The 16,759-nt window shown below is 35.4% G+C and overlaps 1 protein-coding gene across 1 annotated transcript in view; it reads left to right on the forward strand.

Annotated features, from left to right (window-relative positions):
• The first annotated feature begins 979 nt into the window (after nt 1-979).
• The window catches only part of HEATR5B (HEAT repeat containing 5B), an 88,996-nt gene continuing 73,216 nt past the window's right edge, over nt 980-16,759 (forward strand). The window contains exons 1-10 of the mRNA XM_079109587.1: nt 980-1,108; nt 1,951-2,098; nt 5,019-5,230; nt 6,397-6,505; nt 7,999-8,148; nt 11,147-11,318; nt 12,688-12,845; nt 13,809-14,058; nt 15,348-15,503; nt 15,990-16,240. Coding sequence (XP_078965713.1) covers nt 1,973-2,098; nt 5,019-5,230; nt 6,397-6,505; nt 7,999-8,148; nt 11,147-11,318; nt 12,688-12,845; nt 13,809-14,058; nt 15,348-15,503; nt 15,990-16,240 — 1,584 coding nt within the window. The 5' untranslated portion in view covers nt 980-1,108; nt 1,951-1,972. The remainder of the gene's footprint in view (nt 1,109-1,950; nt 2,099-5,018; nt 5,231-6,396; nt 6,506-7,998; nt 8,149-11,146; nt 11,319-12,687; nt 12,846-13,808; nt 14,059-15,347; nt 15,504-15,989; nt 16,241-16,759) is intronic.

The following is a 16,759-nucleotide window of genomic DNA, read 5'->3' on the forward strand; positions in this document are numbered from 1 at the left end:
ATTCAGGTCTGAGTGATTTTACTACTGAAGACAGGATTAGATGATGATGATGATTATGATGGAAGAGGAAGAGCTGGGGATTGAACCCAAGTTAGGCAAACGCTCTATCACTGAGCGACACCCCCAGCCAAGAATCAGATTATTTTTAAGGGACCCATTTGGCTATCAAGTGCAAGGCAGGGCTGAATAGAGGTTACGGATTCTTTCAAAAGTCTTCTTTTTATCAGAACAAAATATTTTAACATTACTCACTTCCATCAAACATAAGCATACATTTCACAAGGCCATAATCCTGATCCAGAGATGATGGTGCTTGGATCACCACTTGGAGTGACAGCAGTGGAAGGGGTCGAATCCTGGGCATATCTGAATGTGGAGCGTACAGGATTTGTTGACCGATTGCTGGCGGTGTGTGAAAGAACGATGTTAAGATTTATGCTACAGTTTTGGCCTCAATACCTGGAAGAATGGAGTTAACTTTTTTTTTTTTTTTTTTTTGAGTAGGAAGGCTGTAAGCGCAGGTTTGTTTCCAGTTTTTAAATTTTTTTCCAGAGAGCTGACAGCAAGACTGGTATTCATACAAACTGAGGATTCCACTGTACATCCAAGTGAACTAAGTAGGGAGGACAAGAAACGCCTCGTTGCCACACACACCCCTCAGGAACGCTTGGTCCCTTCCCTCCTGCGCTCCTCCGGGCTGAAGCGTGCCACAGCGGCGACCACCTGCCGGTGGGAACGTAGCTGACGGCGGGATGGTAGTCACAGCTAGCCAGCGCCGGCTCTATCATTCCCTTCGGCCTCCCCAGACCCTTACCTGGTAGTTCTCCGCCCGGCCCCAGCTCCGGACAGCGCGCGCTGCGCATGCGCCCACCAGCTTCTGCAGGACGTGCGGGACTCCGCCTCCACCTGTTTCCTAGGGCCGACTGAACTGGAAACTTGCAGTAGGCGGGGCTAGGAGGAAGTGGCGAGTGCGCAGGACCAGTGTCTCGCGCACGCGCCCTCCCCCCGCTTCCTGCCGGCAGGAGAGCGGGAGGCGGGGCATCCGGGTCCCTTGGCGGCTGCTTCTGCCTCAGGAGCTCAGCTGATCTGGCCCCTGCCAGACTAGGAGGTGAGGCCGTACCCATCGCCGCTAAAGCATGCACGTTGACACGCACACAAACCCCTGTGCCCCCAGACGTTTTCAGAGGAATGGAGAGGAAATTCGCGTTCGTAATGAACGTTTTCTCTTCTGGCCCGGGCTCACTTCCGAGCCACCGCCTCCAGAGGTTGACAGCTTGAGGAACCCTGCGACCTGGGGTTGACAGCTCGAGGAGGCCTACCACATCGTCTTGCATTTCCCCAGGCCCAGCGCTGCACTCCGTTCCTCCAAGCAGCCGGGTGAACCCAGACCCCGAGCGCGCGAGGCCTCTGCCGGCTGCATTCCCGGATCCCCGGTGTTGCCACGGACGCTCGGGCCTCGGGGACCTCGCCGCACCGACCGGGCTCTCGTAGGAAGCTTGGGAAGCATGCAGTTTGGGGTCTTTTTGCTGGGACAGGTGCAGTGGGAAGGGGTGAAGGTGCTATTCAGCGAGCTGTGGACGAGGAAAAAAAAGGATGGGGTAGTAAGGCTCGCCACGGTGCTTGATACTGGTTATTTCGTTTTCTTATTTATAGAGTGGGCTAATGACTTACCGTTTGCTAGGCACATTTCTTCTGGAGTAATGCCTTTTTTGCAGTGTTTAATTTTCCTTTCACCCCATTTTTTATTCTTCCTCACCAAGCACTGTTTTTAAAATTTTGTTCCAACCTTTGTCCTTTCAAAGTTGATTCTCCGGTTGTGCTGTCAAAAAAGTTATGTTTTTCCCCAAATTAAATATGAAATAAAGCCATACTTTTCTAGTGATTGCATTCATTAAGCTTGACTTTTAACATTAAAAATCCTTACATGTATTTTTAATCTGTTAATTTAAGGTGTGAATTAAAAACTTCAGTAATGGAGTTAGCCCACAGTTTATTGCTAAACGAAGAAGCTTTGGCTCAAATCACTGAAGCAAAGAGACCAGTTTTTATCTTTGAGTGGTTGCGATTTCTTGATAAAGTCTTGGTTGCTGCTAACAAGGTATGATATTGCTTTTTTCAAACTGGATTAACACGTAGGGGCTAATAAAGCACATTATGTTTTGTAAAGGTTGTGGAGTCACTTAGGAAACTCAAGAATGTAACACTAAATAGGAATTTCTAGTCTGACCTTCCACTCATTGCTTGCTTCATTTCTCTATATAGTCAGTTCAGTGTGACTGGAGAAAAACATGGCTATGTGATTAGTGTTACTTTAAAGTCATCATTAGCAACTGCTAGTGGTTTCAGTGCTATCAGCAATCCCAGTACTTTTGCTTTTCTGAGGAAAAGCAAAATAGACTTTCATTTTTTCTTTCTGTTTTTCTCTTCCTACTACATTGTCTCTTTGGTTCGTTTATTGTCTGTGTTTTCTTTTCTTTGTTTAAATTAGGTACTTTTATCAGATGGTGATGATCTTCCACTGTCTGCTTAAATTTTAGAATGAGTTGTGAAAAGTCTTCTGGGAAGGGTGAATTTTGTTAACTGGATTTCAGTGTCCAGTTAACATACTAAGTCCATTTCCTGTCCTTAGTATCCCAAGTTTCTCTAGGCTATTCATTCCTCAGAAGAGACTTACTCAAATGACTGGGAGTTTACGGATAGTTATCTAGACTCTAGGAACTGGGGGAGAAGACTAAAGACTTCAGCATCTAGTGTCTAAACTTTCACTTAATTTCTCTATTTTTGGTACAGTTATCTCAGCCCTTAGTTGTGCCTATAACTCCCTTAGTCCAGAGATAAATACCTTACTTTTTCCAGAGAATAAGCCTCTAGTCTTATTCTAGTATGGGGAAGAGAGATAAAAGCTAAGAACTTCTTAAACAGACTTAACCATTCCCTCCATTTCCAGATGCCTCTTGACTCCTGCTTCAGAAGCACCTAGGGCTTTATGTGCTGTGTGTAAATTGTGTAAATTTCTTCTCAACTTTCCCATTGGGAAGACTAGGCTTCCAAATTTTGTGTTCTTTTCCTGTTTTCTTTGCTCTTGGATTCGTGTGGGGTTTTTCTTTCTTTTTTTTTTTTTGGTTGCCTATTAGTATGGGTTTAATGGAGTTTGTGGAGAGGCAGTTTATGCATGGATTTACTTGCAATCTTCAACTAGAAATTTCTGTTTTTCTCTTAAACTTCATGCAGAGGTGCATTTATTTTCTCCTCTCTTCCAGCCTCCATGGATCTCAAATTGTCCAAAATAGTGGTCTGTATTCTGCTTTATTTGATCAATCTTTTGATACTTTACCCTGAAATATGTAAAACATATTTATTTTGTTGTGACACTGACAAATTCAAGAGTATATAAAGCATATCTAAATTACAAAATGTATAATAGGAATATCTGTATACCCTTCACTCAAATTTAAAAATACCTTTTATTACTTAGCATCCTTTTAGCAATTCTTCCTAGTAGTGACATTCCAAGACATCAATTTTCTTTTAATTCCCTTGTACTTCACTAGCTTCTCATTCTATTTTGCTGGCTATTCTTCAGTCTTTGGCATTCTTTTTTTCTCCTATCTTCTTCAGTGATATCACCTAATCTTAAAATTGCTATTTCTATAAAGACTCTTACATATCCAACTGTCTACTGTACTTCATTCATATCTTAAAAAGCACTTCAAATTTAACATATCTGAGCCAAATTCTTTATTTACCTTCCCAATTTTTCCCTTTACCCAGTGTTCTGCATATCAGGAAATGACCATTTCATCCTCTGTGTGCTTAGGCCAAATACTTTAGAGTTATTCTTTATATTTTCTCTTTTCTCAAACTTCACATCATATTCATTGGCAAATCTTATGTTTTTTTCCACAAATATACCCAGAATTCACTTATTTCTCAACATCTACCTCTTCAATATCTCTCATCTGATTATTGTAGCAGCTTCCTAATTGTTCACCATTCATATACTGTTTTATTCTCAGCTTAGCAGTCAGAGTGAGCCTGTTACAACATTTAGGTTATGACCCTCCTGCTTAAAACCTTCACTCGGAATAAAATACAAAGTTCTTACAGTGATGAACATCATACTACACAATCTGATCCCTGCTGACTTCATTTCCTCCTACTTTTTCTCTCTCACTCCACTCTAGCTACACTGGCCTTCTTGCTGTCCTCAGGTATACTAAGCATGCTCCACCTTCAAAGCCTTTGCACTTTTTGTTCCCTCTGCCTGGAATGTTCTTCCCCAGATACTCGTGTAGCTCACTCCTTCATGTTTCAGAGAGTTCTTTTTTAACATATATATATATATATATATATATATATATATCTACATATATATGTAGATATATATTTATATATATAAACAGCACTTGTACTATTTGTTTATTTGATAAACTCCGTCCCTTCCCAGTAGAGTACGAACTTCACAAGGGCAAGAACTTTGTCTGTCTTGTCCCCTGTTGTACCCCAGTGTCTAGGATAGTGCATGGCATGCAGTAAGTGCACAGTTAAGTGTTTTCTAATAAATGAATTGATTCTAAGTATTGATTATGAATAGATCTGGGTTTCATGTTCTGTTGCCTAGGTGTCTTCAGAGTTTCTTTTGGTTTCCTTTACTGAGCTGTTTAACTATTTGGATTCTAAGACATCAATTGTCCATTTATCTAGTACTTTTAATCCTTTATTGGTTTATTTCTTAGTAAACTGTCCTGGAAACTTTTTGGATTAGAGCTGTCTCTTTTATTGGAGGCTAACTTTTTGGCATTGAAGGGAAATGAAGAAGACAATACTAGAAAGAATGGATCATTTCTTACTAAACTTTTCCCTCTCTTAAAAGCTCTCATTTATGATTTCTGTTTAATACAGATTTTAAGTATTAGAGTTTTTTAAATGTTAAGTATTTTTAAATCTTAATTAAAAGGTAATAAAAGGTATAAGAAAAAATGACATTCTTTTTCTTTTTTTTTTTTTTTTTATAACAGACTGACGTAAAGGAAAAACAGAAAAAACTTGTTGAACAGTTAACTGGATTAATAAGTAGTTCACCTGGACCACCTACAAGAAAATTATTAGCTAAAAATCTTGCAGCCCTTTATAGCATTGGGGATACTTTTACAGTTTTTCAAACACTTGATAAATGTAATGACATTATCAGAAATAAAGACGACACTGCAGCCTACTTACCAACAAAATTGTAAGTACTTCCTTGACAGGGACTCTCCAACTTCTATGTGTTCTTTCAGGGTAACATAGTAAGGGATGACTGACCATACAGACTCCCAGTGGATGGAACCTGAGTCCTGTTGCTGACAATGAAAGTGCTCAGTAGATCTGGGGAAGGAGCTCTCCTTCCACATAGCCAACCATGGGAGGGAAAATGACACCCAAATAAGAGTAGTAACAGTGTAGGGGAGAGCACTGTCAAGGAAGCTTCTCAAGGAAACATTAGCCAAAAGAAGATTGAACCTTGAAGAAGGATACGTGGAAATGAAGTAAGGGGATAAGATGGGAGGAAGAAAGGTGGATGTGATAGACTGGTGGTCAGCACATTTTCTGGAAAGGACCAGATAGTAATTATTTTCAGCATGTGCACTGAATATCTCTGCAGCAACTGCTCGCCTCTGTCATAGTATGTAAATGTATGAATATACATTTGTCTTTCAGTAAAATTTTATTTACAAAAATAGGTGGCAGTCTGGATGGTGGGACAAATTTGGCTACTGGTTATAATTTACCAACCTATTTTCTAGGTAAAGGAAACTTCTATTTGGAAAAAAAGATAAAGGAGGAAGGGGAAAATAATGAGTTCAATTTTGGGCATGCCAGTTTTATATCACAGGTGGTGATATCCAAGTGACAGTTTATATAGTAAGCTTACTATACTTGAAATCCTGGTCTGATGTTAGAGATCCAAGTTGAGAATATAGTTTTGGTGAGCAAGGAATAGAGATTTTGAAGTAGGGTGAACCCTTCAATATAGATAAAGCTACCTAGAAAGAGAATTTTTGTTTGAGAAGAGAAGATGGATATGGATACAACTCTAGAACACAAACATTCAAGGGGTTGGAGGACATGAAGAGATTATGGTGAACCAACCTGGAAGCTGATTTTTAGATCTGTTTTCAACAGTATTTATACACTCTTACTAAATTTTGTGGTGTTTGGAACACAGAGTTCTCAAAAGTTTTTGGAGGAGATGAGAGTGTTTTAGTGCTTTCTAATTTATTTTGAAGTTTAAAACTGTGTTATTAGTTTGATGATTTAATTTTCCACCACTTAGCAAATGCACATAATTTTGTGATTCTAGTTAAGTTGAATTATATTAACCTAAAAAAATGACCAGTGAAAATATTCCTACAGGGCTGCAGTGGCTTGTGTTGGAGCATTTTATGAAAAAATGGGAAGAATGTTAGGCAGTGCATTTCCAGAAACAGTAAATAATCTTCTGAAATCTCTGAAAAGTGCAGAGGTAAGTTTCACCATGAATGTTATTTGAATGTTTTGCTTGTGATGAGAGTTAAATGTCAGTTAAAATGTTTGCTTTTTTCTGTTTCTGTGGTACTTGTATTGCTTAGCAAGAAAATTAATTTCAAATTATTACTTGCCCTTTCTTTTAATGTATGTTACCTTGAAGTTCAGAGGGAAGGAAAAAATGCTGTACCTTGACAAAGAGTAGATTTGCCTATTATTTTTTATTTAGTCCTGTTTTTATTTGGTATTTTATTTTAATTTGTACCTAATATCTTAATTTTCTGTGACTGCCATAATACAACAGACTGGATGGCTAAAAATAACAGAAATTTGTCACCTCACAGTTCTGGAGTGTAGAAATCTGAAATCAAGTGTCAGCAGGGCTATGCTTTCTCTGAAGGCTCTAGGGAAGAATCTGTCCTTTACTGTTTAGCTTTTCCTGGTAGCCAGAAATCTCTGACCTTCCTTAGTAGAAACATCTCTCCAATCTCTACCTCCTTTTGTTGTAAATAAATTCTTCTCTTTTTACAAGGTTACCAATCAGTGGATTAGGGTCCACTCTAAGCCAGTGTGACCTCATCGTTATTTGATTTCATCTCCTAAGATCCAGTTTACAAATAGTCTTATTCACTTGTAGCAGACTTGAACTTATTTTTGTGGGGTGCACAGTTTAACCCATGACAGCTAATATCAAGTAAAAATATTTCTGTTTTGTTAGGTCACTTGATGTTACTTCCATGAACTTCTTGTCAACTTCAGGTTAACTAAAACTAGATTAAACCCAAGACTCTCTAAGTCTAATTCCTTTGTCCAGGAAAACTAAGGGCTTCTCGAATATCTCTTCTGGGAACTTTTTGTCTATTTATTTATTAAATGTGAATTGAGGACATGTTTGTGAGGCGTTTAGCATACAAAAGTGAATAAAACATGTTCCCTGACCTGAAAAATCTTATAGTTTAGTGGAAGAGATCTCTGTGTTAGCAGTATTTTGATATACCATGATACGTACACAAGAGTAAGCATTGCGAGAGTATAGAAAGCGTTTGAGTTAGTCACAAGAAGATAAGGATTTGCAATATTTCTGGGACAGGTTTTTAAAAATGTGTTGAATATTTTATTCATTGTCTTTTGGATGGTTTCTATTATTTCTTAACTATTTTTTGCTGAATCTTGTGTATTCTGAAAGTTAGAACCTTTGAGATATGGTATCTATCTTCATGTTCTTGTTATACTGTACTTTAATATATCATAGAAACGTTGGAATACATTTGCTTATAACAAGTTCTCAAAGATATTGTTTAGTTGAAGTTAATAATTGTTCTTATTTCAGGTACTTTCTAGAATACTTAATTTTTTTTAAGTTTTCATTACTTACTGTTACAATTTAGAGGTAAGATCATTACGCCCAGAGAACTACTGTATCTTGGTGTGTTAAATGTGGAATTTATTTTATTCTGTAGTTTAAAAGCTTTGCCTTATGTTCACATGTAGTCTCAAGGGAGAAGTGAAATCTTAATGAGTCTACAAAAAGTTCTGAATGGATTGGGTGGTGCAGCAGCTTCCTCTCATCGTGATATTTACAAGAATGCCAGATCCCTCTTAACAGACAGATCAATGGCTGTTCGATGTGCAGTGGCCAAGGTTAGTACTCCACCAGTTTATAATGCTCATCCTTATCTTTCTTGTTCTTAAATAATTCATGACTTTAAAAAATCTTTTAAATTTTGATAGCATGTTTTTGTTCTTCTGGATTAGTTTCATTTTCTAGAATTATATATGAAAGAAATCCTGTGGTATATACTTTTTTATATGTACATGTATTCTGGCTTCCTTCACACAGTATATTTATTTTGAGATTTAGGTGGGTGTCATTAATAGTTCATACCTTTTTATTGAGTAGTATTTTATTGTGTGGGTATACCACATTCATTTGTTCCTTCACCTATTATGAACATCTGGGTTGCTTCCTGTGAGCATCTGTGTACAAGTTTTTACATGGATTTATGCTTTCATTGCACTTGGGTATGACTGGATCTTATGTTAGATTTAGTTTAACTTTTTAAGAAACTGCCTGATTATTTTACAAAATACTTGTGCCATTTGCATTTCTACCATTTATACTCCATTTGTGTAAGAGAATGCTACTTCCTTTACCTCCTCATCATTTATTATGTGGATTCTTTAATTTTATTCATACTAATAGATACATATAGGTGGCTTTAATTTGTATTTCCTTAGTGACTAATGATAAGCATGTTTTGGGGTGTTTGCCATGCATATCTTCTTTAAAGAAAGGGCTATTAAAATCTCTTGCCTATTGTTTTATTTAGTTTGTTTTCTTATTACTGAGTTTTGAAAGTGGTTTATAGATTCTTTATATATTTCTTACCAGATATATGATTTGCAATTATTTTCTTCCAGTCAGTGGGCTATCTTTTCATTCTTAAATAGTGTTTGTTTGTTTTTTTAACTAGGGATTGAAACTAGGGGGGTGCTTTACTATTGAGCTACATCCTTAGCCCACCCTTTTATTTTTTATTTCAAGACAAGATCTTACTAAATTGCCCACTCTGACCTTGAACTTGTGATCCTCCTGCCTCAGTCTCTCAACCTTGGATTACAGGTGTGCACCACCATACTTGGCTTAAATAGTGCCTTTTTAAGAATAAAAATTTTGGAATTTTGTCCAAGTTCAGTTTATGAATTTTTCTTATATGAGTTGTGCTTTCCATGTCTGTGTACTTAAGAAAAATTTTCCTAACCCAAGATTTCTCCTATGTTTCCTTCTAGAAGTTTGATAGTGTTACACTTAAATATATGCTCCATTTTATGTTAACTTTTGTATATGGTGCAAGGAATGAATCAAAGTTATTTTTTTCTCCATGTAGATATCTACTTGTTACCATACCATATTGCAAAGCCTGTGTTACTTCACTAAATTTTTGCATCTTTGTTGAAAATCAGTTGTATGCCCAACCATATGTATGTTGGTCTATTTTTGGATTAGTTTTAATCTAGTTGCCTATCTTGATGCCAGCAACAATTTTCTAAATTACATTACCTTCATAATAAGTCTTAAAATTAGGTAGTGTTAACCCTTTGTTCTTTTTAAAATTGTTTTGCCTATTTTTGATACTTTGCATTTTCATATGAACTTTAGAATTAGCTTATTAATGTCTACGAAAATAGCATGATTGGAAGCATGTGCCACTGCACCCAACTGTATATTAATTTTGTACCTACTAACCTTACTGAACAGATGTAATAGTTTTATTAGTTTTCTATGTCCTATTATCCTAGGTAGACCATCATGTTGTCTATAAGTACTGCTTTACTTCTTTTTCAGTATATATGCTTTTTTCTTTTTCTTATCTTATTGTACTGATCAGATCCATCATTAAATGGAAAACATGAAAGCAAACATCCTTGTCATATTCCAGATCTTAAAGGAAAAGCATTTAGTCCTTCACCATTAAATATGACATTAACTGTCTTTTTTCATATATACCCTTTATCAGGTTGAGGAAGTAACCTTCGATTCCTAGCTTGCCAAGAGTCTTAATTAATTGGGAGTGAATCAAATGCCTTTTTTCCTTTTCTATGATTTTATTTATCAAATGTCTTTAGTTTTGAATTTGTTTTCTTGTGTTGTTGCTCTTCTTTAATTAAAGTTTTACTTTAAGGTAATTGTAGATTCATTTGCAATTGTAAGAAACAATAGATCTTTTAAACCTTTACTAGAGTCCAAATGGTAATATCTTACAAAAGTATAATAGTACAGTGTAACAAGCAGAATATTGACATTGATATAACACAATGAAGATATCCCCAGTTTTGCTTGTATTTCCTCAGATACTTTTTTTGGCATCTATAGAGATAATATGATTTTTTTTTTCTGTTTTAGTTTGTAATATGGTGAATTACGCTGATTGGTTTTAGAATTTTAATCAATCTTGCATTCTTATGACAACTGTATTTGGTCATGATGTATTATCCTTTTTGTGTATTTTTGTTTTAGAGTTGAAAACAGTTTAACATTTTTGTTTCTTTGAGGGACATTGGTGCACGGTTTTCTTCTCTGGTAGTATCTTTATCTTGTCACAGGATGAGGAAGAAAGTTCTCTTTAATTTTCTGAAGAGTTTATATAGAATTGGTATTATTTTTGTACTTAAACTTTCAATTGAATTCACTGCAGTGATCTGGAGCTAAAGTTTTCTTTGGGGGAAGATTTTGAACTATAAAATCAATTTTAATATAGACATTGGGCTCTTCAGGTTATTTTTTTCTTCTTGAGTGAGTTGTCTCTTTCATCTAAGTTGTCAAATTTGTTTGCATTTATGTTTTTTTTTTTCTGATCAGTCTTACTAGAGATTTACCAAATTTATTGGTTTTCTCCAAGAAGCAGCTTTTGTCTCATTTCAATTATTTTTTCAATTTTCTAGTTCTTTGATTTCCTTTCTACATTATTTTTTTTCTGCTTGCTTTGTGTCGAATTCACTCCTGTAAGAATAACTGTCCTTCACTGCCCTAGGTACAATTTATGCAGTTTTTTTTTCCAAAAGAAATATATGTATCTGGTTCTCCATCTCTGCAACCAGTAGTTCTAGGATGTAATTTAATTTTTGTTTTTAATTCTAGTGTCTACTAGAACTACAGAATGAAGCTGTCTTTATGTGGACTGCTGAACTGGAAAATATAGCCACTCTTTGCTTTAAGGCTTTGGAAAACTCAAATTATGGGGTACGAGTGACAGTGTCTAAACTCTTAGGAACAGTCATGGCTACAGCATTGATGCCAAAGCAGGCAACAGGTATTGTTTGCTAATGTCTGATTTAGACCATAACAGATATTTGAAGATTTATGGAATGCCTCCTTCTAAATTGGTTAATAAATAGGCTGGTCACTTTAAAGATTTTAAATTTCATAAAGTGAAAAGAACCCAAAAGGCATTTTTCTTGACATAGTCAAGACACTTTTTTGTGATTATAACATACAAGACTATAACTAGCAATTGTGCTGAATGTATAAGCAAGTAAGATTTACTAAATGGTTTTGTAAAATGTTTATGGAATTGGACTCTGACACTTTTTGTGCTGATTTCTCAACTTTCAATCTTTGATAGATCTTCCCTTATACTTCAGTATTAATCTTCAGTTTTTCTTAACCATTTTTGTTAGTAGAATCAGGCAGCTTTAATTTTGCAAACAGCGTCTGCTTTGCCTCATGGTTTTATAGAGACGTCCCAGAGAGGGTTGTGAGTAGACACTTGAGTGACCCCAGCTGTGCTCTTGTTCCATCCCTACCTTGTGGTACAGTGGAAAGAGAATCAGATGTTAGGGGTTTAGGTCCCAGCCTTTATATTTAAGCTTTGGTTTCTTCAATGACAATTATTTCATTAGATGATGATGATGGTATTACATTTTAAGTGCTAACTTTGTGGCAGGCACAGAATTAAGCATATTAAAGAATTGCTTTATTTAATCCTCACAAAAGCCCTAGGAATTAAAAGTACTGTAATTTTATTGTAATTTTATAAGTGAAGAAATTGAGACTGATATCACTTGTGTTCTAAAAAATGTTCTATTGGTAAGTGTCAGAACTGAAGTTCAAACCCAGGTAGTCAAATTCCAAATCCTACATACTTAACCTACATACTTTATACCTCCTCTATGGAATTTTTGTGATGATTGTGTTTGTTACCTTTTAAATGTGAAGCTTTATTCCAGGGATGGAAAGTCAGTTGCATTCCCACTGGTATTTTAATCCTTCGATGCTGTATAGGAAAGTCTCTTTATGTCTACTCTATCTGGGAATAACAACTATGATTGGTTAGCAGTAGCTGCTGTGGACATACTTTGTCCTGGTTGTGTTACACATATAAGTTTATCATCATTATTTGCCTCCTCTACATAGATTTATTGAATTGTTTTATATTCTAGCTCCTTCCATTTTTCTTAGCATTTTTTTGCTTCAAGAGTAAATTGAAGCTTATGAGTACATTGTACATATTAAGATTATAAGAAAACTAAATGACCCTATCCTCATAATAACAAAGTATTCTTAAAAATAATTACTCAGATTTTAAAGTTAGAATATTAGAAATATGATTTAAATAATAGCAAAATAAAAATCTGCTCCATGAATATATTTGCATATGAATTTACTTTTCTTCCTAAAAGTAATGCGTCAAAACGTGAAACGAGCAACATTTGATGAAGTCTTAGAACTCATGGCCACTGGATTTCTCCGTGGAGGGTCAGGTTTTTTAAAGAGTGGTGGAGAAATGTTAAAAGTTGGAGGATCTGTTAATCGGGAAGTAAGAGTTGGAGTTACACAGGTTTGTAATATATGTTTATAAAAGAATTGAATCACTTGTGAAATTTCTTGGAAGACTGTTGCTAAGTAAAGCATACACACTGAGATTTTTAATATTGTCTGGTTTCTTTCAAAATTTTTTTTTACAAGATTAATGAATTACATTCACATTCCAAATTGCATGCTTGTATGGACATGTAGATACTTAATGATGTGTAAATAAGTCTGTGTCTACTGTGTTTATATAAATATTGGAAATTTCTTCCCAAATTTTACTTGGCTATAAACAGATATAAAATAATACAATTTTATTTGAAATTATATTTAGATATTCTTAGCTTGAGGTAGGTATCATAGGTAGTTTGAGGCATTTAGATTTTAATGTTTTCTGGTGATGCTGTAGCTAAAAATATTGGTTTATTTTTTGATTAGATTTACTGTCAATGATTATTCATCAATGTAATTATAAAATTAAATCTGACTTGAAGTTGTAGTTTCAAAATAATAGCACCAAAGATGTTATGGCTAATGATCTAATAATAATTAACACCAAGTAGATTAAATTGGTCTTCCTGATCTTAGTCAAATCACAACTGTATCTTATTCCTGAAACAAGTATAAAATGGAAGTGAACTATTTTTATTTTACAGAGAAAGCAAGTGTACTATAGCTATAAGTCAGTGATTATTTAACACATTAAGATTTTCTTATTGCTAAACCCTGTTACCATCCTGATTCTGGAGTGATTTTAGCTTTCCTTCCTTCATCACTCTCTCTTTATGTTCTTCATGAAGTTATTATCTTAAGTGTGTTAATCAAAGGATTTTTGGCAGTAATTCCTATGCTAGAAATCCTAAAAAGATGTGAAATGTAAATTTTCTGTATTTTAATTTCAAATATAATTCATTTTGAATGCTGCCATCTGTTATTTCTGTAGTTGACTTTATCTGTGATTTTTATCTGACATCATCTTATGTGTTTATAGGCATATGTAGTTTTTGTAACTACTTTGGGTGGACAGTGGCTGGAGCGTAGCTTTGCTACATTCTTGTCCCATGTGCTTGATCTCGTTTCTCATCCACGGGCAACACAAACACATGTGGAAGCTGTGTACTCAAGGCGATGTGTTTCCTTTATCTTGAGAGCTACTGTGGGCAGTTTGCTAGGTGAAAAAGCCCAGATAGCAGCTGCCAAAGAGATCTGCCAGGCTATTGGAAAACAAATGAAAGCAGTAGGTAAGAATTGGTATAGTGTGTGGCATTGATGCTCTTAGTCACTTACTTCTTTATCATTATTCTGAATGTATACTAATAGATCTGGTTAAGTTTATATCTGTCAGAACTGTGTTTTCATAATCATTTTTATTGAATAGTCTTATTTAATATTAAAACAACATGATTATAGTGAAATGAAGATTGGTATACGTGTTTGTAAGATTAGCTTTTCTGTTGTGTTTCTAGTACCTACATGAATTTTATAACTTTCTTGGAATGCAGCAGCACATTGGTTTCTGTTTTCAAGGAATAATCTATTGTGATTTTTCTGCCTGGAGCCTGTTGTTTTATGAATACATATTTTTGTTGTGTTTTTTCTCCTCTAATAGGCTTCATATAAAGACTTAGCAGCAATTATAGTTGGCTATTATTTCCCTATAGGATATATTGTACAATCTCAGTAATTCATAATTATAAGAAATCCATTTGTTTCTCTTTTAAAATATATTTTAATTGAAACTTAATATTGATACATATTTATGGAGTGCATTGTGACACTATTTTTTGAGGTCCTGGCAATTGAACTGAGGGCTTCACACATGCTAGAAAAGTGCTCTACCTCAGAGGTACATTCCCAGCCCCTTTTTAATTTTATCCTTAAAATTTTATTTTAGGTAAGGTCTTACAAAGTTGCCTAGGCTAAGCTTAGCTGGGATTACAGGAGTGTGTCACCATGCCCAGTTCAGTATGCAATTTAATACTGGTATAGAATGTACAATGATCAGATCAGGGTAATTGGCATATTCATCACCCCAAACACTGATCATACATTTGTTTTGGGAACATTCACCATCCTCTTTGTAGCTATTTTGAAGCATACAATTAATTATTGTCAACCATAGTTATACTACTATCCTTATAGGACATTAGATGTTATTCCTTCTTTTCTGTTGGACCCCTGTAAAGAAAACTTTTTTAAAAAAGTAGCCATTTTATAATTTTTTTCAGTTTAACAAGTAATTATTGAACATCTAAGATTTGCAGGGCACTAATTCAGAGTTTAAACAATAAGTGAAATAAAATTCTGTCTTTATGGAGTCCATAATCCAGTTAGAAGACTAAAGCAAGACTAGATATAAATGTGTATTTTAGGTTATTTCAGTACTTCATTATACAGTTTTTCCACAAAGCAAAAATCGCATAGACTTTAATACTCAGGTATTAAGTGGTATAACTAAAACATAGTGTGTAGACCAATAATACATCAAAATTCAGTTCAGCCACATCAAATACATGATTTTGTGTTCCAGAAGCAGTAGTGAATGACACTAGTAGTGAAAACAAGTCAGGTGCAGCAGACATTGCAGCAAGCCAGCATGTGATGGTCTGTGCCCTGCAGGAGCTTGGGAGCCTGGTGCAGAGCCTGAATGCCACCGCCTCTCCTCTTATTCAGGAGGCATCGATAGGTATGACGTTCTGTCACTTGCTGAAGTATTTTTTTTTTACTGTTTTTCAAAGTCATATGTATGATTGTATATTTAACTCTTGACTAGGTACTTACTAGAATTATCAGTTTAGATGATTGGGTTTTATTTAAACTAATCTTCACTATAATAGGGAATATTGAATTAAATGGTGAAATAAAGTTTTGGGAGACAGATCAAAAATAGTCATGGTAATTGTTCCTAATAATTGACTAAAATTTGTTGAAGAATTTCCTTTTAATCAACTTTTATATTTTATTGGATGTAATTGTGTTATGTTCTTTGGAGAATATGTTCCTTTAAAGCGTGCTACTGTCATGAGCACTGCATGTGCTTTTTGGCATAGTTGTGAAACTAGTGTGTTAAATCATGGTGATTATTGTTTTAATTATTGTGTTATGCATACTCCTGGGTTTCTGAAATCAGTTACTTCAGTCAAGAGTAATCTTTTGAGGATTTCTCTGTTAGGGCTCTTGGAGATTGTGACTTCGGTGCTTCTTCATCCAAGTATGGCTGCTCGACTTGCTGCCGCATGGTGCTTGCGCTGTGTGGCTGTGGCCTTACCTTTCCAGTTGACACCATTTCTTGACCGGTGTGCAGAACGGCTCAACAACTTGAAAACTTCTCCAGAAGCTGTTAGTGGATACAGTTTTGCAATGGCTGCTTTGTTAGGTGGAGTCCATCAGTGTCCTTTGGGCATTCCTCATGCCAAAGGAAAGGTATGACACAGATCAAAGGTTTGTGAATGCTCTCAGGAGAACAGTGGAACACTGCTGTGCTTAATGTTGAGCTGGGTGATCAAATTACAATAGTTTTATTATGGTAATGTAGAATATAGTGTTAATGGACCCAAATTAAAATGGAATTTTTCATTGTGATGTGCAGATAATAGGTTTTGTCTGGGTATAGTATCATGTTATAATTTATTTTAGAGGTAAAATAACTTTATAGTATTTATCTCAAACTCAGCTTTGTTCACTTTTTAGAATTAAAACTCCATATTGCTGTATTCAAAGATGACAGGAGAATACACTATTGTCATTTCAATAATACTTAAGTATACTGTGGCTAGATTTTTAAATTCTTCTTTCTAGGACATTAGGCCCAAATCCATTCATTCTTCCACATTCTGAGTTTTGTGACTATTTCCAAAGGAATCTTGGCTTCCATTTCCTTTGTCATGTTTGCTCTCTCATTGTTTATCTTTCATGAAGTCCTTTTCTCTCATCTTTTTTGTA

The sequence above is a fragment of the Sciurus vulgaris genome, assembly GCF_902686455.1.
Source record: "Sciurus vulgaris genome assembly, chromosome: 14".
NCBI classification, from domain to species: Eukaryota; Metazoa; Chordata; class Mammalia; order Rodentia; family Sciuridae; genus Sciurus; species Sciurus vulgaris.